This window comes from Electrophorus electricus, chromosome 19 (genome assembly GCF_041902795.1).
Source record: "Electrophorus electricus isolate QZ-2024a chromosome 19, ASM4190279v1, whole genome shotgun sequence".
Taxonomy (NCBI): Eukaryota; Metazoa; Chordata; class Actinopteri; order Gymnotiformes; family Gymnotidae; genus Electrophorus; species Electrophorus electricus.
Window position 1 is genome coordinate 3262501 of NC_137515.1, and position 25000 is coordinate 3287500.

The 25000-nt window shown below is 47.9% G+C and overlaps 3 protein-coding genes across 5 annotated transcripts in view; 1 reads left to right on the top strand and 2 right to left on the bottom strand.

The window, feature by feature from the left end:
• nf1b (neurofibromin 1b) overlaps nt 1-25000 on the top strand; it is a 54622-nt gene that overhangs the window by 28881 nt on the left and 741 nt on the right. The window contains exons 36-57 of one of the 2 annotated variants that reach the window (XM_035535819.2): nt 9342-9774; nt 10021-10361; nt 10646-10848; nt 11119-11312; nt 11550-11690; nt 13599-13878; nt 14173-14387; nt 14734-14795; nt 14932-15073; nt 16730-16831; nt 17034-17174; nt 17357-17483; nt 17573-17704; nt 17808-17943; nt 18099-18256; nt 18547-18669; nt 18822-18943; nt 19289-19389; nt 19732-19874; nt 20234-20280; nt 20362-20578; nt 22196-25000. The exon at nt 22196-25000 is cut by the window's right edge and continues 741 nt beyond it. In XM_035535819.2, coding sequence (XP_035391712.1) covers nt 9342-9774; nt 10021-10361; nt 10646-10848; nt 11119-11312; nt 11550-11690; nt 13599-13878; nt 14173-14387; nt 14734-14795; nt 14932-15073; nt 16730-16831; nt 17034-17174; nt 17357-17483; nt 17573-17704; nt 17808-17943; nt 18099-18256; nt 18547-18669; nt 18822-18943; nt 19289-19389; nt 19732-19874; nt 20234-20280; nt 20362-20578; nt 22196-22338 — 3703 coding nt within the window. In that variant the 3' untranslated portion in view covers nt 22339-25000. The remainder of the gene's footprint in view (nt 1-9341; nt 9775-10020; nt 10362-10645; nt 10849-11118; nt 11313-11549; nt 11691-13598; nt 13879-14172; nt 14388-14733; nt 14796-14931; nt 15074-16729; nt 16832-17033; nt 17175-17356; nt 17484-17572; nt 17705-17807; nt 17944-18098; nt 18257-18546; nt 18670-18821; nt 18944-19288; nt 19390-19731; nt 19875-20233; nt 20281-20361; nt 20579-22195) is intronic. The other variant, XM_035535820.2, reaches the window with a different exon arrangement.
• On the bottom strand, nt 678-4240 carry LOC113590170 (oligodendrocyte-myelin glycoprotein). Of its 2 annotated transcripts, XM_035535821.2 has the most exons (4): nt 4022-4238; nt 3345-3591; nt 2441-2650; nt 678-2316 (listed from the first exon to the last, which is right to left on the bottom strand). In XM_035535821.2, the coding sequence occupies exon 4, from the start codon at nt 2301-2303 to the stop codon at nt 1170-1172; it is 1134 nt and encodes a 377-aa protein (XP_035391714.1). In that variant the 5' UTR covers nt 2304-2316; nt 2441-2650; nt 3345-3591; nt 4022-4238; the 3' UTR covers nt 678-1169. The 2 variants fall into 2 exon arrangements, with proteins under 2 accessions (XP_035391714.1, XP_026885992.2); XM_027030191.3 differs by lacking the exon at nt 2441-2650 and having other exon boundaries at nt 4022-4240.
• On the bottom strand, nt 7259-8760 carry LOC113590171 (uncharacterized). The gene is made up of 2 exons (XM_027030193.3): nt 8524-8760; nt 7259-8117 (listed from the first exon to the last, which is right to left on the bottom strand). The coding sequence occupies exons 1-2, from the start codon at nt 8529-8531 to the stop codon at nt 7454-7456; spliced, it is 672 nt and encodes a 223-aa protein (XP_026885994.2). The 5' UTR covers nt 8532-8760; the 3' UTR covers nt 7259-7453.

The following is a 25000-nucleotide window of genomic DNA, read 5'->3' on the forward strand; positions in this document are numbered from 1 at the left end:
AAGTTGTTTTATATTAATTCACCATTGCTTAACTAGAGGCTTGACGGCAGAACGGGAGGTCCAGTGGGGAGAATGCTGTAGGCGCGTGACGTAGGAGAACTTTTGGAGGTTGAAAAAGACCCATGCAGCTGTTGGCAAGTGGGTGTGGCCTGCAGTAGCCCAGAGATGACAAGGGGCTGAAGAAGTACCTGAGTGGCTTCCATGGAGAGACATGGCTGGATTTCTTTTAGGTCCTTCAAACTACTTCAGACCTTCCAGTGCCTACTCTCTCCATTCAGCAGTCTAACCTATAATTCTTACTTTAATTAATCAACCAGCCTTGATTATTTGATTACTAATTATCACACCAAGGTGAGACCAAACCTGCTGGATCCAAGCAAGTGGTGTACAGAAACCCCAGAGCCCACCTCACCAAGCCGAGGACGTACCCCGCAGAGAAAACAGAGGGTGTACGCGTTGTTCCAACAGCTGTGTCACTTAAACATAAAGAACACAAATCAGGATCTCTTACTCCCCCTGCTGGTGGCCTCAGGGACCAAAATAATAGCGTTTCAAGTGTTTTTAACTCTTTATTTCGTTCTGCCTAGTGACTGCATATTTTGAGGACAGCTTTTGAGTGCAGGTGTAGAACCGATAGTGCTTTTTTGTGTTCTCTTGAAATAAAAAATGCGACTGTCTATTGTGTCAATTATACAAAATGTATTTAATCTGTGATCCTCATACGTTGATCATACATCCAGTTACAGAAGTAACCTGCATCACAGTAATACATATTAGCGGATGGATGTTCAGTAAAGAAAGTTCCTGTTGATTAGTTACTCTCAGACACTGTTTTTGTTTAATTTCAAGCTGTGTCTTTGTTTTAGTCCTTGAAATAATAAATATCAGTCCTCAAACTAAAGAGGGTTTTAAATACAGTGTTCCCCTAATGACACTAGTCTGACTCGAGTACATCTCATCTGTGTCCAGAAAAGGGGCCCAAAATCAACATCTTGTTTCTCAGTAAACAATAAAATGGTTTGAATGCCAGCAAAATATGAACAATGAGGGCAGTTACTGAAGGCAGGAGTTATTTCAATTTTTATAAATATAAGCACCCTTTGATGTTTTTAGGTGGGTTTTCTGACCAGAAGATGAGATGAACCTCTGGATATGTTTCTCACATGACTTCAGTAGTTGAGAAGGTCATTAGCAATTAGCAGGAGTATGTTTAGACATATTGCTAAAGTAGCCCAGGGTACAAGTCCTCTGCTTGTATTTCTTCCAAGCCCGTGGCTGGCTCTCTTAACGCTCCTGGTGCGAAGCGTGGTCGTCCTTCGCGTGCTCGAGGTGACGACTTCTTCCACGGTGAACGCCACGTCTGTAGGCGTGTCCATGTCTGGCGCAGAGGGGCCGTCCTCTTGCGGCTTGCCTGCGGTTCTCGGAGTCTCCCCTGGGTGACGGGTGTCAGTGAGCGCCTTTTCGGGCAGGAGAAGTGGGGGCAGTGTGTAACTGGCAAAGTGCCAGCCGCCCGTACGCGTCAGGTGGGCCTCCCCACAGGTGAACCTGATGTGGCACGGGCACCCGAGAACGCGGGCGGGCGTGCGAGTGACCCACGCCTGCAGGTAACCCACACTGTGTGGGTCCTTGCACATCCACTGGTTGTCACCCAGCGTGATGAGCCTCAGACTGTCGAGCCCATCAAACGCACCCTCTCTCACCGCCGAGAAGCGGTTGGCATGCAGGTAGAAGCGTGCCAGGCTGGCCAGCCGGTCCAGTGAGCCGGGCAGCACTTGCAGCAGGGAGTTGTGGGATAGGTCCAGCACCTCCAGGCTGGGGGGCATGTTGGTGGGCACGGTCCAGAAGTGGTTGTGACTGAGGTTGAGGGCCTGCAGACCCGGCAGCGTATTGTTAATGAACACCGCCCGCTCCAGGCGGTTGTGCGACAGGTCCAGCTCTCGCAGGTTCCATTGGTAGGCCGTGTCGTTTTTCTCCAGGAACTGAATCCGGTTGCCCGACGCGCGGAGCTCCCACAACGAACGCGGTAGTGACGCGGGCAGGTGCCCTAGGTGGTTATGTGAGAGGTCCAGGGTGCGCAGGTGGGTGTAAGGGGCCAGGCTGTGGTCCAGGTTGGACAGGCGGTTGCAGGACAGGTTGAGGGTGTGGACCTTGAGCTCCAGGCCGGCAGGCAGGCGCCTCAGGGACCTCGACGAGCAGTCCACCTCTCTGTGGCTGTCGCTGCAGGAACATGCAGGGGGGCAGGCTGCGTCGATACCCCCTCCCAGAAACAGCAGCAGGCAGGACAGTGGAATACAGTCACGCATCTTCAGTGCACACCTGCGCATGCAGAGAGAAGGAACAGCGAACGACCCAAAAATGACAAAATGTATATTCATATCCTACATGCAGTGCTGCTAGGGTTGCTATATTCCCTTTACACAACAAGGAAGGGACGTCTTACTGCTCTCCGATTGGACGTGTGCCAGCCTCCTTTCACACGCCTCAGCACTGAGACGTTACCGACTAACTGGTATGCTGTTGGCTGAAAGTGTTCGGGGCTGTGGGTCTCTTCGGGGCCCTTCCACTCTGTCTGTAGCCTTGTGCTTCTCCACACGCTCAAAATTCAGCTGGCGTCCAACACGTCACGTTTAAAAGGCTGGAACACGAGGACCTGGTGTGGGGGGGGGGGGTCGGTCCTCTTGAGTTTTTCCACACATACAGTGTATATTAAATACATCATCTTTTGTGTTATGAAGTACATAAATGCACCTCGCCACCTCGTCCCTGTGACGAAAACACTGACAGGAGAAATTTGGGCATGAGCCGTTCCGGAGGGAACAGTCAATACATTTCTGTTTTCTAAGCTTGTGATACATGGCTGATGGATGCAGATAAGTCACTGAGCACTGAGCTGCATGACTTACTACGTGGAGAGACACACACACACACACACACACACAGAGCTACTCTTGCTGCAGAGCTCTGCAGGGCTAGTTACTGCGGCGTCCCTCGTGCGCTCGGTGCAGCGTACGAACGGGGACGAGAGCGACTAAATGGGAGGCTTTCATCTATGCCCCCCGTCAGCCCGTACTAAGTGCTGCCGGGACGAGTTCTCGCCCCCCTCTGAGGCCGTTAATTGGTTGGCCTTTTTGCCTCACACTGTGAGTTATTGATCGTAGAGCCGATTGATCCAGTGCAGCTGTGGTAAGCTTAATTAATTGATTAGGGTGAGTTCACTTTTAATTGCTCAGTAAAGTTATGGATGTCGGACCTGATCTGTGTATCACAGATGTGATTTCTGAGTAAAACGCGCGCAGTGTGTGTATGTGTGTGTGTGTCTCTCCACTGCATCATCCTTCACTCACCTTCTCTTCATCAGTGCCCTGTCATTGCTCCTCTTCCTCCCTAGTCTCGTTTCTCTCCTACTGTTTGCCCTTCGTCCTCGCACACGAACCCTTTGTTCCTGTCCGCTTCCAGGGAATCCGTCGCAGTTCCCGATTCTGCTAGAGCGTACGTGGGGACTCCTGTCCCGCTCCGGTGCAGCAGCAGCAGCAGGACGCAGACGGATGTCGGCGGCAGAGCGGCTGGGGCGCGTGTGTGGCAGCGGGAAGACTCGGGGTGGAAATGGGGAGTGTGAGGGTTGCTGAGAGGGAGAGAATAGTGGGGCGGGGTGGAGCGGAACTGCCCCCCCCCAAGCCCTCACACTGCTGATGGAGAGGACTTTAGATCCCCCTCACATCACCTCCGTTTTCCCTTCATCTTTTTTGGTTTGTTCTTTGTTCTCTCTCTCTCTCTCTCTCTCTCTCTCTCTCTCTCTCTCTCTCTCTCTCTCTCTCTCTCTCTCTCTCTCTGTGTGTGTGTGCATCACATCTCCCTGCTATATGTTAACTGTGATCTTTTTTTTTTTTCCTTCAGTGTGCTCTCTTTCCTGCTCGCCCCTCTTAACAACCGTTCAGCTCAAGCCCATTTAAGCAACAGTCATGATTGCTCTTTTAAATGTTGTATTAGGTGCGTGCGGTTAAGTTATTTACTGTCTCCTCACCTTCCTCGGTCCGTCAGGGTTGAAACCGTGGAGAAGCGGACGAGGGACGCGGGCCAGGGTGGAAGCTCTCAATGGCTTTTCAGTCCTAATTTTCCTTTTGCCCTCTGCTCTTGCAGAAAAGCAGCATTCTTTAGAGCTCTGTCAGACTGCCCAGCAATGCTGTATCCCCTGCCTGCTAATGCTGTGTGTGTGTGTGTGTGTGTGTGTGTGTGTGTGTGTGTGTGTGTGTGTGTGTGTGTGTGTGTGTGTGTGTGTGTGTGTGTGTGTGTGTGCACTGCAGTTTGTGAGACAGAATGGAGAGACATGGAGGCAGATGAGAGAATATGAATGTGTGTGTGTGTGTGTGTGTGTGTGTGTGTGTAAAACATTTAGAATCAAAGCAACTACTGGCACTTTGATTCAGAATAAATAAATCAATAGATGCATTCACGGCCTTCTTAATCCCACAGGGAAATGTCCTCACGGTCAGTAGTGATCTGAACAGCCTGTTCCTGGTTACTACTGTGTTTTCTGAGCCAGATATGATCGGAAAGTAGCCACAACAACCCCGAGGTAGCCACATAAAAACAAACTTGTTTACGCAAACAGGATATTATGGCACTGGCAAAACATGTTTGTTTTGCTCTGATGTTTAAAACCAATACATTTTTACATAAATATACTGAAGGTTTATCTGATAAATGTTTGGACATCCTGGTTATTATTTAAATTAACTTATTGCACAAATAGAGTAGATTATTTTAATTAACTTGTGCACAAATAGAGTAGAAAATTCCAAATGCGTTATAGGCAAGCAGTTATAAATTAACCTACATTATCAGCAAAGACTGCTTTAATTTAAAAAAAAAAAAAAAACAACAACCCCAAAAACGAACCCTCTCTGGCTCTCTGTCGCCACCTTATGGTTGTAATTTGCTATGTGTAGGCACTATGGTCTTCTTGTGATGGTCCATAACAGAGACTGATGGTGCCATCCAGCGACGGGGAGTGCACTGCCCAAATGTTTTTTCCTCTTTCAGTGCTGCTGTATTCTCCACAAAGTAAATGCCACCAGGGCAGACATGAGTAGGATCAGTGATTCTGAAATATTGATCCCCTCTGTTATTGGGGTTTGGGTTAGTAACTGTATTTAGTGTTTTGTTTTTGTTTTTTTTTTTGTTTTTTCTGGCTGAATGTCGTTAGCTTCCTTTCGTGTTTTCAGAGGTTTTTTTTTTAAAAAAGCTTTGTGTTGGTGGGGAAAATTTGATGGGTTTGGAGAAGGTCTCGAGGTTGTTGACTCTGAAAACAAACGCTCACCTTCTGAATGAGTCTTGCATGCTGGCTGCGTTATGCTCATCTTCTCTGATGCAGGCTGTTCTCCTGGTGTTGTGCTGCCAGGCCGTTGTGGCCGTCTCGTGGCCCATTTGGATGAAATATCATCGCCCACAGTTGCTGTTTCATGAATTGATGTCATATTTCTGGATTTCGTTCTTCAGGTATTACCGTTGGAACGTTTTCTCTTGCTATAAGGACTGTTTGTGGCCTTCCCTTTGGAGGAAGTGTTTGAGCTGTAGTACGCCGATATCTTGGCATTAGTGTCTCTTGACTTGTAGTGACGTTTGAAGTGGTGTGCTGTGGATTGGTGGAGGCAGCTGTTTCATGCTTGTGGTGACAGTGGAAACAGGCAGGTCTTTGGAGGTGTTGTGAAGAGTCCACTGCTACAATGCCCCATCACGTTTGTTGGCAAAAAGATTTGGGCTTTGCACCTACAGTTTTGTCTGTTGTAATGTTTTGGGGCATTCTTTTTGTTGTTTCTAAGTGCTGGTGATGTGGGCCTAGATGTTGGTTCCATCATTCAATGTTTTGCATCGATACTGGCCAATGGTGACCTTATTGGTGCTACTGTAGATGCAGGCATATCTGACCCTGTTCGTTTAGTTATGCCCGTTGATGCCGATGCTTCTGCATGAAGGAGTGGTATGGTGGTGTTTGAACTTGGTGGATCTGTAGTTGTAGATGGTTTGAGACCATCTTCCCACCTGCACTGTTCAATCACCCTTAAACTAAGACCTTGTTCAGCGCAGGCTGTGGAGAAGTGCCCTCACAAATGTTAGCATGCTGGTGCTGATCATATGCAGGGAGCCATGACTGTGAACATTTTAGCTGTGTCTGATGCTGATGGTGGTGAAAAGCCTCACTGCTGGGCAAGACCCAAGGGTGCTGTGTGTGAGGTCACTGCACATGCAGTGAAGGTACTTTTAGTGCTGGACATGTCCAGGTGTTGTTTAATATATTTCCTGATTAGAGACATCATAAAATGATTATTCACGCAGATATGATTATAATGGATAATGGATTTTTTAAAGCTCAAAAAACCAAAAAAAAAACCAAAAAACAAAATAAGGTTGTGGTGGGAGGTGTGAGAGATGCTAAAAACAACATTCCTTCCAAAGGAAGGAATTTGAAGTTGGAAGGAGAGAGGAATGACATCAGTCTCAGTTCAGACAAGCACAATCCTAGGAAATGACAAAAAACACTGCACTGCACCCACAACCTCCCAGGCCTCTCATGGGTAGGACAGAAGTGTGTGTGAGAGAGAGCGAGAAGCTTGCACAGCTGATGAAGGACCTCTCTCTGAAATGTCCTGTTTCTCTGTGTACTTTATTACAATGTTGAACATCTCTGCATCTCTTACTAGAGCACACTACAGATACTCAGATGGAATCATGTATATGTGGGTGGGTGTGTTGCATTAAAAGACTTTGTAAAAGTTGTATTCACTACTAACAATCCCTATTTAATTAACTAGTATTTTACACAGAATGTAGTGGAAAATAGCAACGAACAACTTTAAGCTTTTCCAGAGTGAAAATGTTTTATTTAAAAATGTGGCTAACTGGTACTTCAATTTCAATTAATGTTATTTGACTAATATCATCAGACCATGAAGTTTTGCCAGGATTGTCTTTTTTTAACTAAGAACGCAATAACTTGCAAGGTAACTGTTGCTGCACAATTAAAACTTTAGCTTCATTAACAAAGTGTAAAAGAAAATAAAAAAACAATAGCATAGCCTAGGCCTTTTGCGTGTGCAGTAGGCAGTATGAACAGGATTATCCCCTGTATTAATCATTCTTGTATTCCTTTCTAGCTGAAGTAGTATGCAGAGACTGTATGAGCAGGAATGTTAAAGTATTCAAAAATGAATGAAAATGAGAAATGCTAAATAGTTTTTTTTTTTTTTTTTTTTTTTTTTCCCCCCCCCCATTTACTCAAGAAAAGTCTTTTCCAGTTGTCTCTAATTTGTCTAAACTGTAGCTGACTAAACTGGTTACGGAATACCAAACGCAAAAGCAGAGTAGATCTGAAGTGAATGAAAAGGACACGATGGCCTTGAGATCGAACTCGCCAGCAGAGTGCGATGTGTGTTGTTTTTTAACTGCACGGCTCTTTTTACTCGGCCTCTGTAGCGTCGCGCTCCTCGGGCGTGTCTTGTGGGGGCGCTGTCTCGGTGGTGTGCGTGGCCTCCTCCGCGACCGGTTCAGGGAGAGTCTGGCCGTTAACCTCCCCAGCAGTGACTCCTGCCTCCTCCTCAGGGACTCTGCCTTTGTCCTCTGTATCATGAGACGCGCCCGTCTCGCTCATCATGACACACGTCTCAGAAAACTCGCCATCCGCAGAGAAACACTCTTCGCTGGCGGAGGGGGATGCCTCAGTGAAGTTCATGTTAGTGTTGCTCCTGACCTGGTAATCTCTGGAGGACTTTAGATGGCACACCTTACAGGCCAGTAGGATGCTGATTACAACGAGGAAAATACACAACGCAACGAGGGACAGAGTAACAGGCATCACTTCTGATGACTTTAAAAACAGAAAGGGCAACAGTTCTATCGTGGCTTGTGTTGTGGTAGTTTTGGTGACATAAGACATAGATCGTGTTTCTGTTTTTTCTTCTGTTGTAGCACTGGGCTTTGGTTTTATGGTGATCGAATTCAAATTTGGCATTGGAGACGACGTATCTGAAGTCTGGTTACTTTTAGTTCCATTATTGTACGTTGCGCTGCACTCTATACCCTTAGACAAAATGAAGACCAGGAAACAGTATATTTTCACAGATCTGTAAAGAGAGTTGAGAGGAAAGGGTTAAACGGTTTGTTCTATAGATCCGTTCAGTTTGGCCAGCATTATTTCTTCTTGTTGTACATCACTTGTGGGCTTTGTAGTTCTGTGGTTAGCGGTATACACATTACATGAATGTTAAATAATAGCTGCCGAAACATTTTCAAAGATTCCTTTAAACCACTTTCCAAACTGGTTTTGCCTGAATCACTGGATCACGTTATCATCTTAATGTCTTCACCTTAAACAGTTGATCAAACTGGTTTGAATTCTAAAGGTGTAGTATTAAAAATGTATCCATCATTACTGATTATGAAGGCATGCAGTCGTCAGATACCTAGACGTGGTTACAGCCTGTAGTCCTGTGTCAGTGGTCGGTGTCTGACCCGGGATGAGTTACTCACCTCTGCATTGTTGCGTGGTTTCCTCTGGGATGGTTTTATTTTCCAAAGACCTTGGAGTCCTGTCACATGAATATGCTGGTGTGAAGTGTGAAGTAGCTCCGCAGCGGTGCAGAAGTGATATGCTCTAAGAGTGTATGCATTTGGGTGCACAAGTGATGCATTTCCTGACCCTCTTTCACTTCTGCTGTGGTGGTTTTATTGGGCATATATTTAAATCATCATAAAGATATTCTCCGCCACACATGTTCGCTCTCCTTTCTCTTTAGCAGGTTCTCTAAAAACCTGTAAAAGTAGGCATTTTTTGTTTTGTTTTTCTCTCTGTGTGTGTGTGTGTGTGTGTGTGTGTGTGTGTGTGTGTGTGTGTGTGTGTGTGTGTGTGTGTGTGTGTGTACACACACACACACATATATTATTTATTTATATATATATATATATATATATATATATATATATATATATCTATATCTATATATATATCTCTATATCTCTTTACCCCCCCTCCCCCGTTCACTTGGTAAGGAATACCGTAATGTGCACTTATGGTCAAAGTGCATGTAGGCATTTTTGTTCCAGGCTTATTAAACAAGACGAGTCAGGTGCTGCTGATGTCTGTTGGCCTTTTGCATGCTCTGTTGCCTTTTGAAGGATTTGTCCTCCTTTCGCAGCTCTTCCTCTTTGTCACTTCTCCCTTTTCACACCTGTCATGTTTGAGTTCGTTCGAAACGAAGTTCACATCAAGGCTGTTTTTCTGTCATGCACAAGCAGACCCACATTTTGCCACATTTTCATCTTCACATCGGTTTGACCTCCCCCCCCAGGTTCAAGACGGGGCAGATAAATGGGGACTTGCTCATCTACCATGTGCTGCTCACCCTCAAGCCCTACTACGCCAAACCTTATGAAATCGTAGTGGACCTCACACATGCCGGCCCAAGCAACCGCTTCAAGACCGACTTCCTCTCCAAGTGGTTTGTCGTCTTCCCGGGTTTCGCCTACGAGAACGTGGCGGCCATCTACATCTACAACTGCAACACCTGGGTGCGGGAGTACACCAAGTACCACGAGCGGCTCCTCACCGGCCTGAAAGGCAGCAAGAAACTGCTGTTCATCGACTCGCCAGCGCGGCTGGCGGAGTACGTGGAGTCCGACCAGCAGAAGCTGCCTGCTGCCACGCTGAGCCTGGAGGAAGACCTTAAGGTGTTCCACAACGCCCTCAGATTGGCGCACAAGGACACTAAGGTGTCCATCAAGGTGTGTGGAGCATGTTCTGAGGTTCAGGAAGGTATGAGGCAGTTCAGTGGCGTGAGCCGGACAGGCACGGCCTGTGAAGCCGAAATAAAAAGTAAAAAACGTGATCAGTTGCTTCTGGCCAGGATTAGAAAGGTGATGATGACAGTTGTGATTATTGTCATGTTCAGGTGTGTGTGTGTGTGTGTGTGTGTGTGTGTGTGTGTGTGTGTGTGTGTGTGTGTCTCTCTCTCTCCGCCCCCCTCCCAGGTGGGCTCCACAGCCGTGCAAGTGACCTCAGCGGAGCGCACGCGCGTCCTGGGTCAGTCAGTCTTCCTCAATGACATCTACTATGCCTCCGAGGTGGAGGAGATCTGTCTGGTGGACGAGAGCCAGTTCACGCTGACCATCGCCAACCAGGGCACGCCCCTCACCTTCATGCACCAGGAGAGTGAGGCCATCGTCCACTCCATCATCCACATCCGCACGCGCTGGGAGCTCTCGCAGCCCGACTCCATCCCCCAGCACACCAAGATCAGACCCAAGGATGTGCCCGGCACCCTGCTCAACATCGCCCTCCTCAACCTGGGCAGCTCCGACCCCAGTCTCAGGTAACTGACCCTAATAAAGAGCAGGGTACAGGCATGCGTTATAGTATGTACAGACCCTTTAAAATGCTTGCTGGCACTGGAGTCTTGGGTGTACACTTTAAAATATAATAGATAGCACCACACAGTATAGATACTAAACACACATAATGAAAGGATCAATTTATAAAAAAAATTAAAATTGTGTTTTGTGTGTTTGATATAACGGCTACCGGGAATGTATTCATTAACGGCTCCACTGATGGGGGTGTCCCACCTTGCTGTGCGACCGACTGTGCCCTGTTCAGGTCTGCAGCGTACAACCTCCTGTGTGCCCTAACCTGCACCTTCAACCTGAAAATCGAGGGCCAGCTCCTGGAGACATCGGGCCTGTGCATCCCGGCCAACAACACCCTCTTCATCGTCTCCATTAGCAAGACGCTGGCGGCCAACGAGCCCCACCTCACCCTGGAGTTCCTGGAGGAGTGCATCTCCGGCTTCAGCAAATCCAGTCAGTGGCTCTACCCAATTCCTTTGTGCTCTGCCCATTCCAGACCCTGCCCACCCCATTTGGAGCTGCAGGAATCGTTCCTACTGTCACTGTCATCTAGAAAAACCACCAAAAATCCAAGCTGAATTGGGCTCAGGTTTCCTGGCGGTTGTAAATGTTATCAGTGGTTTTTGAGGAAACACAGGATTCACAGTACAGGCTAAAGGAAGTACAGGCTCCTGAGGTCAGCCTGTACTGATTTTTTTTTTTTGTGTGTGTGCGCGTGTGCAGGTATCGAGCTGAAGCACTTATGTCTGGAGTACATGACCCCTTGGCTCCTGAACCTGGTGCGCTTCTGCAAACACAACGACGACGCCAAGCGCCAGCGGGTCACAGCCATCCTCGACAAGCTCATCACCATGACGATCAACGAGAAGCAGATGTACCCTTCCATCCAGGCCAAGATCTGGGGCAGTCTGGGCCAGGTGCGACAGCCTAGGAATCGCATCACTTTTTGACCTTCGTACCCCTGCCTTCGATGATCTCCCCTACCCATTTGCGCTAACGTGGCCCTGGGAGCCTGCCAGCCGGCAGCAGACGACCTCCACAGCGGATTTTAATATTGAAGCATGCCATGTGTTAAAAATGTGTGCATGATGGAGCTTGTGTTATGTGCTCGTGTCCAAGAAGCTGTCTCTGACCTCTCCCTTGGTCCGGCTCAGATCACGGACTTGCTGGACGTGGTTCTGGACAGTTTTATCAAGACCAGCGCTACTGGAGGCCTTGGCTCCATCAAGGCTGAGGTCATGGCCGACACTGCCGTGGCTCTCGCTTCTGGCAACGTCAAACTGGTGTCCAGCAAGGTGACGCACGCGCGCACACACGCATGCAAAACACAGCTGCTAGAAGATTATATGCAAATAGTTTAAGTGTCATATAACTATAGTATATCTACAAAAAAAACATCGGAGGCCGGCTCTGCGTGTATCGGAGGCCAGTTCTGTAAGGTGTGTTTTTTTGCTGTAGTAATTGCTGCAGATATTCTTCACTTTCCTGTAGATGTGATAGCAGCTATAAAGCTCTTGTTAACCAGTGAAAACCTGTCAAAGCTTGTCGTCTCACGCGCTCTCACAAACTTCATCATCCGCCTCTTTTATTTGTATATAATAGCCCGTGTAACACATTTTTCATCTATTTACATTGTATGGCCAAAAGTATGTAGACACCTGAACATCACATACCCCCCCCCCCCCCACTCACCTGTAACAGGTGAATGGCTTTACATATGATCTTGGAGTGTGTCTGTGGGAATTTGTGCCCACTCAGTCAAAAGAGCACTTGACCTCCAGCACTGACGTCGTACGAGAAGCTCTCGCTCTCAATCAGCACTCCAGTTCATCCCAGAGATGTTCAGTAGGTTGAGGTCAGGACTCAACCCTGAACGTGAGACTCATGAGTCTATGTCCTCACTCCATGCACAGGGGCACAGTCATATTGGAACAGGAAAGGGCTTTGGTACAAAGTGGGGCGCATACAGGACGTCTGCCTAAAACGGCATTGCGTGCGTTAGCGTTAGCATCACCGTTCATCCTGGAATTAAAGATCTTATAGGTCAAGTGTACCGTTGGTGCTAAGCATGGGTAGCGTTTCTTGCTGTCTGCCAAACCCAGCTCCGTCCATGTGATGCACCTCCATTTTTGGGTCAGAGCCGCTGGCAGGTAAACTGGGAAGTAGAGTTTGGGTAATTAAGGAATCGGCTGGCCCCGTGCAGTTTGGAGTGAACAGAAGTGGGGCTGTTTGAGCACACTGGCAGCCCGACTGCGAGTCCGCACGTTCCACTGGTCTGTGATTGAATTATATTGAGACACGGAATGCTTCGCTCTCATCATTTACAATGAAGGGCCATTTAAAAAAAGAACAGCCTTTTTCATCTCCAACACCCCATGCTGTATTTACATGTTTGACATCTGGCATGACCTCATCTACCACAACTCTGTTTAAGTCATTTCTGTCTTTTTATTTCCTTCTCACATGTGCGTGCGTGGGCCTCCGTGATGTGACTAGGGGTGTTGGGCTTTGTCTCTGCCCACTGTGCTGGCGGCAGGCCGGAGTTGCCTGCTATGGGTCTCTGTTTCCCCTTCTTGATTCACATCACCCTCAACACTTCATGAAGCCTGACTGTTCTAATATGTTTGTCTGTGTGCGCACGCGTGCGTGCGTATGTATGTGTGTATCTGTTTGCCTGCGTGTGTGCATGTCTAATTATGTAGTAAGTCATTGGGTTTTGTGGGTTTTTTTTTCTTTTTACATTGTCACATTTATTTGTGCACGCTCACTCATTCACTCATACCAGCATGTGTTCTCTGAACAATACATCAACTGTTTAGTCATTATTACAACATTGGCCTTTTCTGCAACATGGTAATATGACCTGTAACAAATATTTGTGTGTGCGTGCGTACGCGTGTGAACATCTCTCAGGCATTCCAGAGACTGTTCTGTGAATGTTCTGATGAGTCATTTATCTGATCCAACATGCATAAGTCTTTCTGCTATAACACTATAACTGTCTGCCAGTCTAGTGTTTGCCCATGTTCGAGGGTTTACCACTGTGCTTCTGTGTATCGCACATTTTCACACTTTTACTCTTAACACACAGCCCTTATATAGTTACTTACACAGACGAACTAAACTTAACTGCTCTCGGTGGCTCCTGGCCCTGCAGTACAGATGCCCCTATTCACCTCACCAGCTGCTGATGCCCCTTGCAGGTCATCATACGCATGTGCAAGATCATCGACAAGACGTGCCTGTCGCCCACGCCCACGCTGGAGCAGCACCTCATGTGGGACGACATCGCCATCCTGGCGCGCTACATGCTCATGCTGTCCTTCAACAACTCGCTGGACGTGGCGGCACACCTGCCCTACCTCTTTCACGTGGTCACTCTGCTGGTGGCGACGGGGCCACTGTCCCTACGGGCCTCCACCCACGGCCTCGTCATCAACATCATCCACTCGCTCTGCACCTGCTCGCAGCTCAACTTCAGCGGTGAGAGCACACCTGCAAAGCCCCACCAGGGATGATGTGGTCGCTAAGGTCAACATCGCCACTCCAGTTAATATTTCTACTGAGCATATGCCCCCATGTAGCACTGATCAAAAGTGTGTCCCGAAAGCTTATAAGGGAAGCACCAGCCTATGCAGACACTCCGTAGACACTTCGTCTGGTGTTCTTCCACAGATACCAAAGGGTGTTTTCACTGATTAATCAAACCGTGCAAACAGACAGGAAGATGTTCTCACTGTGCGCTACACTGTGTGGTTTTCCCCCACCCCCCTGCAGAAGAGACCAAGCAGGTGTTGCGGCTGAGCCTGACCGAGTTCTCCCTGCCCAAGTTCTACCTGCTCTTCGGCATCAGCAAGGTGAAGTCGGCCGCCGTCATCGCCTTCCGCTCCAGCTACCGAGACCGCTCCTTCTCGCCGGGCTCCTACGAGAGGGAGACATTCGCCCTCTCCTCCCTGGAGACGGTCACGGAAGCCCTGCTGGAGATCATGGAGGTTTGAACAGTCTGAATAATTCTCCGAGCGTCACTTAGACGCGCAGCCATCTTCGGTCAGAATGACTATGAAAGGCTAAAATAGACTAGTTGCTGCAACCTTTAAAAGCTTCACACTGGTGAGGTAGATTTTTCCAGTTGAAAGGTGAGAAATTGTGGTCATATTTTTAACCAACATAGTATCTCGAATAGTTCCTCGTTGTTATTTTTACCGCTTCAAAAAGCCTGTGGGGTTTCCAGACATTAAGAATGAATTAAATTCTCTTCAAGAATAGAACAGACCATGTGAGAGGGTTAACTGGTCATAATGCAGGTGCACTTAACTGGTCTTTCTCCTGTGTTCCCAGGCCTGCATGCGGGACATCCCAGGCTGTAAATGGCTTGACCAGTGGACCGAGCTGGCCCAGAAGTAAGTCATCCCCCCCCGCGAGGGGCTGTTGTTCATGTGCGCCAAACGGGTCAAAGGAAGCGGTTGACTGGTGACTCCCGCGCGAGGCGCTGTGTAATCAGATGACCGCCCCCCCTCCCTCCCGCCACCTTCACAGGTTCGCGTTCCAGTACAACCCATCACTGCAGCCCAGGGCTCTGGTGGTGTTCGGCTGCATCAGCAAGCGCGTCACCCACGGTCAGATCAAACAGATCATTCGCATTCTCAGCAAGGCGAGTCCAATGCTCAGCATTGACCGGGTTTGTACCTGCCTCTCTCTCCCCTACCCACCCCACACCGTGCCATGCCAGACTAAGCTAACATTCCCTCCAGAGAAGTCTGCTTGCGCTCCCAGCAGCAGCTAACAGCGTCTCGTGTTTGGCTGTAGCAGCATGAGTGTCTGGTTAATTCGTTTCCCCATCTTATCCTGTATTAGACGTGATAAATGTTTATTGTGCGTCTGGACTTTTCCTGCAGGCATGAACATTTACAGCCAGAATGGATGTTTTCAGACCCTTTCAAGTTTTCCACGTTTTGGTGTCTTAAAATGGTTTGAACGCATTTTGTTTCTCATCAATTTACAAACAATACTTCACAATGACGAAGCAAAAAGAGGTTTTTGGGATGTTTCGAACATTTATTAAAAATAAAATGCTGGAATGTTCCATTTACGTAAGTATTAAGACCCTTCACGTATTGCCTCCTCCACACTTCTTGGTTTGGTCCTACAAGCTTGGTTTCTCCTGTTCTTCTGGGAAGAATCATTCATGCTCAGCCAGGCTGGTGTGGGAGCCATCCTTGAGTCCAGGTTCACACTTTCCTGAATCCACTCCTGTTGTTTTCTCTTGGCAATTTGCTTCGGGTCACAGTTTTGTTGAAATGTAACCCTGCTTTCCATCCTGAGATCTTGGGTAGGTTTTCACCCAGGAATGCTCAATATTCTTTGCTCAATATCTTTCCCTCCATCCTCACTAGTCCCCCAGAGGCATTAATACAGACACGCTTCTGGGAATTGTTGCCAAATAGTTTGACATTAGTTTCGTTAGACTAGGATCTTGCTTCTTGTGGTCTGAGAATGTGCCTTTATGAATAGCTTCTGTCTGGCTACTCTACCGTAAAGGCCTGGTTGGTGGAGTGTTGCACTGATGGTTGCCCTTCAACAATGTTCTACCATCTCCACAAAGGAACACTCTCCGATTTCTATCATAGTGACTGCTGAGTTCTTGGTTGCCCAAATGACCAAGACCCTTTGTCCCTAATCATGTTTGGGAAATGTTTGGGAAGCCAGATCTAGGAAGACTGCTGGTAGCGCCAAGCTTTTTCCAGTGGAGAACCATGGAGGTTACCATGCTCTTGGGCACTTTCAGTGCTACGGAAATTTTGTCGGCTCCTTGTCCTATGTCTGTGCCTTGACACAATCCTCTCTCACAGGTCTACAGACTATTGTCAATCCAATGGCTTGGTTTTCAGTCTAATCTCCAGCATCGGCTATGAGAACTCATATGGATGAGTGTTTGCTTTCCTAATTATGTGCAGTTAATTCTGTTGTCCTTCCAAGGACAGCTTGTAGAAGTAGGATGCGCCAGAGCTCAGGTGTGAGCATCATAACAGGGTCTGAATATTATGGAAATGTGACAATTTAGTCCATTTCCACCATTTAAAAAAATCTATTTTTGCTTTGTGGTTGTCGAGTACTGTGTGTAGACTGATGAGGGGAAAACAGAGTTGAATTTATTTTAAAGTCAAATTAAAACATTTCAAAAATATGGGAAACTTGAAGAGATCTGGAAAAAGTTCCGTATGCACTATAGTAGCGACTGGAGCACATTGGTAGCAGTAGCTGGTTAGTTCTCCTGTAATGGGGAGTGTTCAACTGGCCGTGCATCTTCACAGTCCTTCTTCTGCCTTCTGGACAGGGTCTGGAGAGCTGCCTGAAGGGTCCAGATAGCTACAACAGCCAGGTTCTGATCGAGGCGACGGTCATCGCTCTCACCAAGCTCCAGCCCCTGCTCGCCAAGGTAACCCAACCCATCGTCGCCCTGTAGCCCGTGACAAACACCTAAACTTCACCATAGGGATTTAGAGGGGAAAGAATTGGTCAAAAGTGTCGTTCTGGTTGAGTGGTTCTTGGGGTGGGGGTGGGGGGGGTGTCAGTTTGGCAATGCTGAGTGGTCCTTTAAGGGTCCATTCTGAGGCTTGTTCTGTCTTTGACCTGGGCAGGACTCGCACATGCACAAGGCCCTGTTCTGGGTGGCCATAGCTGTCCTGCAGCTGGACGAGGTGAACCTGTACTCTGCCGGCACGGCGCTGCTGGAACAAAACCTGCACACGTTGGACAGCATGCACGTCTTCAACGACAAGGTATGCATCACGCTTTTATGCCCAGTTTGGCACTTTGCCACCTTTTCTTCTCTGGTTTAACTCTGCGAGCCACTGCTTTGGCACACCCATGTGACCGTACCAGGTGATCTTGTTCTGCGTTAGCATGCCAGAATGCCTTAAAGTGGGTCGAATGTCAGGGTCTTGTGTGTCTTCCGCTGCAGAGCCCTGAGGAGGTGTTCATGGAGATCCGGAAGCCCTTGGAGTGGCACTGTAAGCAGATGGACCACTTCGTAGGCCTCAACTTCAACTCCAACTTCAACTTTGCTCTTGTGGGACACCTGCTTAAAGGTTAGAAGCCCCGTCTGTCCTGTGGGAATAGCCAAGCTCGTTGAGTTCCTGTTTTGTCCGTGTGTGTGAACGCCTGGTTTTTACTCCAGGCTATAGGCACCCCTCCCCCACCACCGTGGCGAGAACAGTGCGCATCCTCCACACGCTTCTCGGCCTGGTTGGAAAACACCTCAACTGCGACAAGTTCGAGGTTAACACGCAGAGCGTGGCCTACCTAGCGGGTGAGGGGGCATCTGCCTGCCCAACACAGCAGCACACCGAAACGCTGTCTCTGGGCCCCAGTACTGTTTCTTTATGTTTGTTTGTGGTCTGTCGTCATGGCAGCGCTGCTCACCGTGTCGGAGGAAGTACGTAGTCGCTGCAGCCTAAAGCACAGGAAGTCTCTCCTCCTCTCTGATGTCACCATGGAAAATGTTCCTATGGACACGTACTCGGTGCTAAATAATGACCCCAGCTGCAGGTGCATCACAATACAAGGATTCAGTTCACCTCATTACACCAGTATTACATATAGATATAACCCCCTCTTTCTCTGTCAATATTCATATATATATATATATATATATATATGTGTGTGTGTGTGTGTGTTGTGTGCCTAATTTATTTTCATGGCAGAACATTGCGGGAGAACCAGCCGTGGACGTCCCCTAAAGTTTCCGAGCGGTATCTGGTCGCCCACTACCCCAGCGTGGGGCAAGTTAGTCCACGGACTAGGAAGTCTATGAGCCTAGACATGGGCCAGCCCTCGCAGTCCAACACCAAGAAGCTCTTGGGTATGACACACTCCTCAGGCCAAACCCGGGTGTGAGCAAGCGTCCTGATGTCCCCGCAGGCTGGCATTTTCAGATTTGCAAACTACTAAATCTTAGCAGAATGTTGGCACCAGTTCACTCTGAAACTATTGCTAAGCCTTTGATCCACCATCAGTGGCGTTTTCAACTGGGGCACTCAAACAAATTTCTTCTGAGTTGTTGATTTTATTTATTTATTTTTTTTAAACATTTTCTTGTGTAATGTGTGCCTGGAACGATTATCACTCTTCACTCCCATCCATGAATCTCAGGCACGAGGAAGAGCTTTGACCATCTGATATCGGACACGAAAGCGCCAAAGAGACCCGAGATGGAGTCGGGCATCACCACGCCCCCAAAGATGAGGAGAGTGGCAGAGAATGACTACGAGCTAGGTGAGACCGCCGTCCTCGAGCCAGGCTCAGGGAGACCTGCACCTTGGAGCGTAGAGCGCGGAGATCTCATGCCTCTGGCCGGTCACGCGAGGTCAGTCACGGCCGGACCGCTGCTGACTACAAGAGTTCTCTTTTCTGGTCTTTCTGTCCAGAGACCCAAAGAATCTCTCAGCACCACCACCTGCGAAAGGTGTCTGTGTCCGAGTCCAACGTCCTGCTGGACGAGGAGGTCCTCACTGACCCTAAGATCCAAGCTCTGCTGCTGACTGTGCTGGTGAGGGCCCTGCTCACATTCACTCTCTCACACCTCTCTCTCTCTCTCTCTCTCTCTCTCTCTCTCTCTCTCTCTCTCTCTCTCTCTCTCACTCACACTTTCTTACTCACTCACACACATACACACACACAATCGCTCTCTCATATTCTCTCCTCTCACAATGTAACTTCCAAACTCTCGATTGCTCTCACGTTTTTGTCGTGTTCTTTGGTATCTATTCCTCTAAGCCTTTTTACAGTTCTTCTTTTGGTTGTTTTCTGCATATGTTGTCCAGGACACATTTGATTATGTTTAGATGCTAAATCTTTTGGCTTTTCCTCAGATGTGAATCCCTTTGTGTTGCAGGCCACGCAGGTCAAAAACACGACGGATGAGTTTGACCAGAGAATCCTTTATGAGTTTTTAGCCGAGGCCAGTGTGGTCTTTCCAAAGGTCTTTCCAGTTGTGTAAGTCCGTGAACATCTCTGCTCCTTCATCACTACACACACACCTGCTTATGCAGTCACTGCAGCCTAAAGCACAGAAAGTCTCTCCTCCTTGCTCATGTAACCATGGAAAATGTTCCCATGGACACATACGCGGTGCTCAATAACAACCCCAGTAAGGCCCTGAGTGAGTAAGAGAATGAACATTGTGTGTGTGTGTGTGTGTGTGTGTGTGTGTGTACACCTACTCTCTCACTCTCTTGCTTGCTCACATTCACACACGCCCTCACCTCCACTTTGTTTGTACCCACTTAATTCTTAAGGTCTTTTGAGGGGTCTGTCATCAGTGTTCTTATTTTCCAGTCATAACCTCCTGGACTCCAAGATCAACACCCTGCTCTCACTGTGCCAGGACCCGCACCTGCTCAACCCCGTGCACGGCATTGTGCAGAGCGTGGTGTACCACGAGGAGTCACCACCACAATACCAGCCCTCCTACCTGCAGAGTAAGCGCGCACACACACACACACACACACACACACACACACACACACACACACACACACACACACACACACACACACACACACACACACACACACACAGAGAGAGAGTATCCCACAGTACCAGCCCAGGTACTGCAGAGTAAATACACACACACACACACCAGTGCACTATGTTGAATGGCAGAAATGAGTGAGAGACTGGTTGCCTGGTTGACTCCTGAGGGTAGGTGGGTGGGAAACCGGCTGGCTGAGGTGCTTGGAGGGTGAGAAACTGTCTGGCAGTCTGGCTACATGCTATAAGCCATGTTGAGATTTCAACTTCCTCCCCACTCACTGCTCACTTCCTGTGTTGTTTGCAGGTTTAGGCTTTAACGGACTCTGGAGATTTGCTGGCCCTTTCTCAAAGGTAGTACACCCCAGCTCCAGTGGCGTGTTCTCCTAAACGCGTCCTGCGTTTAACCAGACCCTCTCCTACTTTGTTCGGCAGCAAACCCAGATCCCAGACTACGCCGAGCTGATCGTCAAGTTCTTGGATGCGCTGATCGACACCTATCTGCCAGGCATTGACGAGGAGGGCAGCGAGGAGGCACTGAGGACGCCCACATCGCCCTACCCCCCACCCGTGCAGAGTCAGCTCAGCATCACAGCCAACCTCAATCTTTCCAACTCCATGACCTCACTGGCCACCTCGCAGCATTCGCCAGGTGAGTGCGTGTGTGCACTGTACACCCCTCTAGTCCTGTGTCACAACCTTTTCTGTTTGTGAAGCCTAGAAGCTTAGATATGTCCTATTCTAACTTAGGAATCCTTCCCTCTCTTCCCTCCCTCCCTCCCTCCCTCCCTCCCTCCCTCTTTTTTTTTTCTCTCTCTCTCTCTCTCTCTTTCTCTCTCTCTCTCGCTCATTCATGCTCTCTCTAACCCATTCCCAGTACTGAACTTGTCTGCCTGTATCTACTGTGCACATCTCCCTGCTTCTACCTCTTCCCTGTGCTAGCGCGCCTCTCTCATTGGCTGTCGTGCCACCTCAGCCCCGCCCTGTCGACCACTAATTGCACGTTGAAGTCCTGGCTGGCGAAATTCATTCCTCACTGTCAAACGTTGCCTGTTTTTTTTAACTCGTCTGGTCGCAGCTCCCTAACGGTCGGCCTTGATGGCATTTTCTCCTTTCTGCTTGAAAGTCCCCTCACTCGTTTGTGTCTCGCATAGACAGGATTGGTGTTCAGGGGTCATTTGCCTTTTCATGTTCATTCATTCCCCCCCCCCCCCCCCCACCTTCCCTCCATCTGCTGCCATCACACTGCCACCATTGCTCTCCACGTGCTGTAGTTTATAGACGATCCCCAACTTTGTCCCGGTTGAGGTCCTCGGAGGTGGTGGCCCAGAAAATGCCGGGTACAAATACAACCTATAGCGCTACGATGGGCAGCCTGAGCCTATAGTTTACACATAGTGGTAATGGTTTGGGTTTTTTGCTTATACTTGTTTTTATATTGTTTTAATTGGCTTACAGTGTTGTGCTTTGATTAACTGAATTCTAAAGGCAGAGATAATTTAGTGCTGAATTTGTTAGTATTTAAATGAAAACAAATGAAAACAAATAATACAAAGTTTTACTACTATAAATGACTTCTTGAAAATTTTACTTTATATTCTGCCTAATTTTTGGTTTTATTAATTTGTTCAGATTTATTTATTGTTGCTTTTGTGTTTCTTGTCACTCTTCCTTCGGTTTGCCATGGTCACCTCACTCCTGTGCCTTTCCTCTACTGTGTGTGTATGTGTGCGTGTGTGTGTGAGAGAGAGGGAGAAAAGCCTCTCTGCCTTATTCAAAGTCTGATGCATCTGCCCCACCCCTCGGCTGGCCAGGTATACATACCCCTTCTGATCCTGCCTCATAGCTGCCACACACTCCTGGTGCACGCGCGCGCGTCCGTGTGCGTGTTTCTGTGTATGCCTGTGTGTGTGTGTGTGTGTGTGTGTGTGTGTGTGTGTGTGTGTGTGTGTGTGTGTGTCTGAATATGGTGAAATCCCTATTAGAACTTCACATTTTAATCTATACTAGCTTGTGTTCGGGGGCTTTGTGCCAAGGGTGGTCTTGTAAGCAGAACCTGAAGCCCAGTTCTGTAACCCACCTATTGGCTTGCTCTGTCCTCCCTGCACAACTCTGGTCAGGCCCATATGCCATCTGACCTCCCCAAGCACGTCCACCTTTTCCATCCTGTCTGTGTTTCCTCCCGTTTTCCTCACGTCCTTGGCGCCGGTAGACGTCACAGCACCGTCGCGTCGGGAGACGACTCTAAGTCTGTTGCTCCGATCCACAGGCATGGATAAGGAGAATGTGGAGTTGTCGCCGAGCGCCGCGCTCCCCGCCGCTGGCCGCACACGCCACGGCTCCGCCAGCCAGGTCCAAAAGCAGCGCAGCGCCAGCAGCTTCAAGAGGCCCAGCATCAAGAAGATTGTATGAAGCTGGCACCCCTGGTGGTCACCCCCCTCCAACCCCCAGTGCCCCACCCCCATGCTGCATTTCTACTCCCACAAACTCCACCCTGCTCCTTTTCTGATGTTTGTTTGTTTTTGTTTTGATTTTTTTGTGGGTTTGTTTTCATCCTCAGTCTCTTTTCAGCCATACTTGCCTAAAGATCAATATTCAGCCAGGACTAACAGGACTGGGGAAGGTCTCACTAGGTATGCCAATGGAACGGACGTCCAGTGTTGTCTTTTGTGTTTATGTTGGACCTCCTCCTCCTTTTGCGCAATGACCACAAGTCCTTGTTTTTAATTTCAAACCAGCTGTTGACAGAACGCTCTGAATGGATTTTATATTTGTGACGACCAGACTGCATTGATTTGATTTGATTTGATTTTTTTTTTCCTTTCTTTTTGTAATTATCTAACAGAACAAACCAAGACGCTGTTTCAGCTGTTGGGTTCTGTTCTGTGCATTCGTCATAATCTTGGGGTCGATTTGTTCTGGGTCATGTCCTACGGCTGAGATGGATGCGTCAGGAGCCAGCGGAAGCGACGGGACATCAGGAACAACTCTGCGACTGTGCATAACATTTCACTGCTACTCTCTTCTTTGGGTTTGTTTTGGTTTGTTTTTGTTTGTTTGTTTGTGAAGACACACAATGAAAACTCATGGCCTGCATCTCCTTGGGCCAGTAGGACCCCGACTGGCATGCGTACACACTACAGACATTTTTCTGAAGGGGCTAATGGCATCTGGCCCCTCGTTAACCCTTACATTACATTGCGCATACCCCTGCTCCGATAAAGGTGTCCTGATGCCCCGGTGTGGAGAGAGCCTCAGTGCTCATTAGCCCCAGAAGGGTCCTTAAGGGGCTGTGATTTAGATCAGGGTCCACAGTGCTCTTGTTGATGGTATTGGTGAGGCCCCTGAGAGTGATGGTACTGTTCCTTTTGGATTATTAAGTATAGGCTAATCTGAGGTCTCTCAGCGTGTCCACACGTGCTGTCCCAGACTTCCCCTCTCCTTTTCATGTCGTCTTGTCCATGGAGGCCTTCTCTGTCAGTAGTAGGCCCTAAAAGGAATTGAAAAGGACATTTTTCTTGTGTAAACACAGAAAAATACATTAAGATTAATTTGCATATTACGTATTTAGCATTAATGGTAAACCGAGCCTTTCTGTCATGTACACACAGCATAAACTCGCAACAAGATTCGCATCAAACAAAAACACACATTACTCTCATGTATGTATTCTAGCAAAACTCTAAATGACCTGCTGGGGTGAGTAGAGGTAATAATCACACAGGTCACTCACTCAAGCTTGTGTGTCTCAGTGAGCCACAGTTCGGTTCCCATGCCACGGCGCTGTGTGAGATTTCCCGGTTTGCTGCACCAAAGTCTGGCATGCACTTGAGAAAAGAAACTGCAGCAGTTGAGCACATGTGAAGCACTACCACGATCCGTTCAGACCTCCCATCCCACTTGTGTGCCTTTCGCACGGCATGTGTTCAGGTGGTACATTGCTGAGCACCACGCCTCTTTCTGGTATTCCCTCCCATTACAAGTCACGTGCCAAAAGTGAGCGGTTTGGTGACGTCACCCGGCCCTGGTGATGTTAGCGTAGGTTTTCTCAAACACATTTGACTTTGTATTTAATAATATAGATCAATGAAACGAGAGAGGGGTTAGTTATCTGTCATCTATTTGGATAGGAAAGCAGGACTACTTGAAGGCCGTGTGTGTGTGTGTGTGTGTGTGTGTGTGTGTGTGTGTGTGTGTGTGTGTGTGTGTGTGTGTGTGTGTGTGTGTGTGTGTGGGGATAACGAATGGCCAACTACACAATCAGCGAAACTTAAAGCGTTTAGTTTGGTCTAGTGTGGGCTGGGCCTGACTAATGACAACTCCCAGCATTCCAAGTGTGCAGGTTTTTGGGAATGTGGTGTCCACATCATCCAAGCATGGTGGTACTTTGTGAATTCTGTAGCCCATTAGTAGTGATGATGATGATGATGATAATAATGCCCTATGCCTCAAGTGTTTACAGTGTCTATACTTGAACTAGAGAGATTTTGTGAATGAAGGGAAAGTTGATTGTGATGATAATCACGAGAACCAAACATGTTCAGAAGAGACACTAACTGTCTGATCACACGTTCAGGAAACCAAAGTCTAAGAAGTGCAATATCGTCCAACACTCTAAGCTTGAAGTCCACATGTCTTATTCATTGTCTAGGAAATCAACATTAGATTAGATGTGATATTTATTCACGTGTCATTTAAGGACCAAGTCTTGATTTGCTTGGAACACGAGTAGTTTTACTTTTCTGAAAGAGAAATCACAAAGGGGGCTGGAATTATACATTTTTTGTTCTGTTTTGGGGTTTTTTTTGCATCAATGGATTTTAACGTCAAAATGATTGATCTTCGTATTTTCACATGAGCCTCTCCACTTTCACCAGTGTTCACACTCGCGTGTGATGTCATGGTCCGTCCCCTCCTGCTCCGTTGTGTATCAGTGTCTGTTCTTATGAAAGTGACTTTTAAAAACTGAAAAGGTGGCTCGATTGAGATGGCATTGTTGACATTTGAAATTTATTACATGATATAGATTTTACTTTTTGTACGCATTTAGATTGTTCTGTTTTACTGAACCATA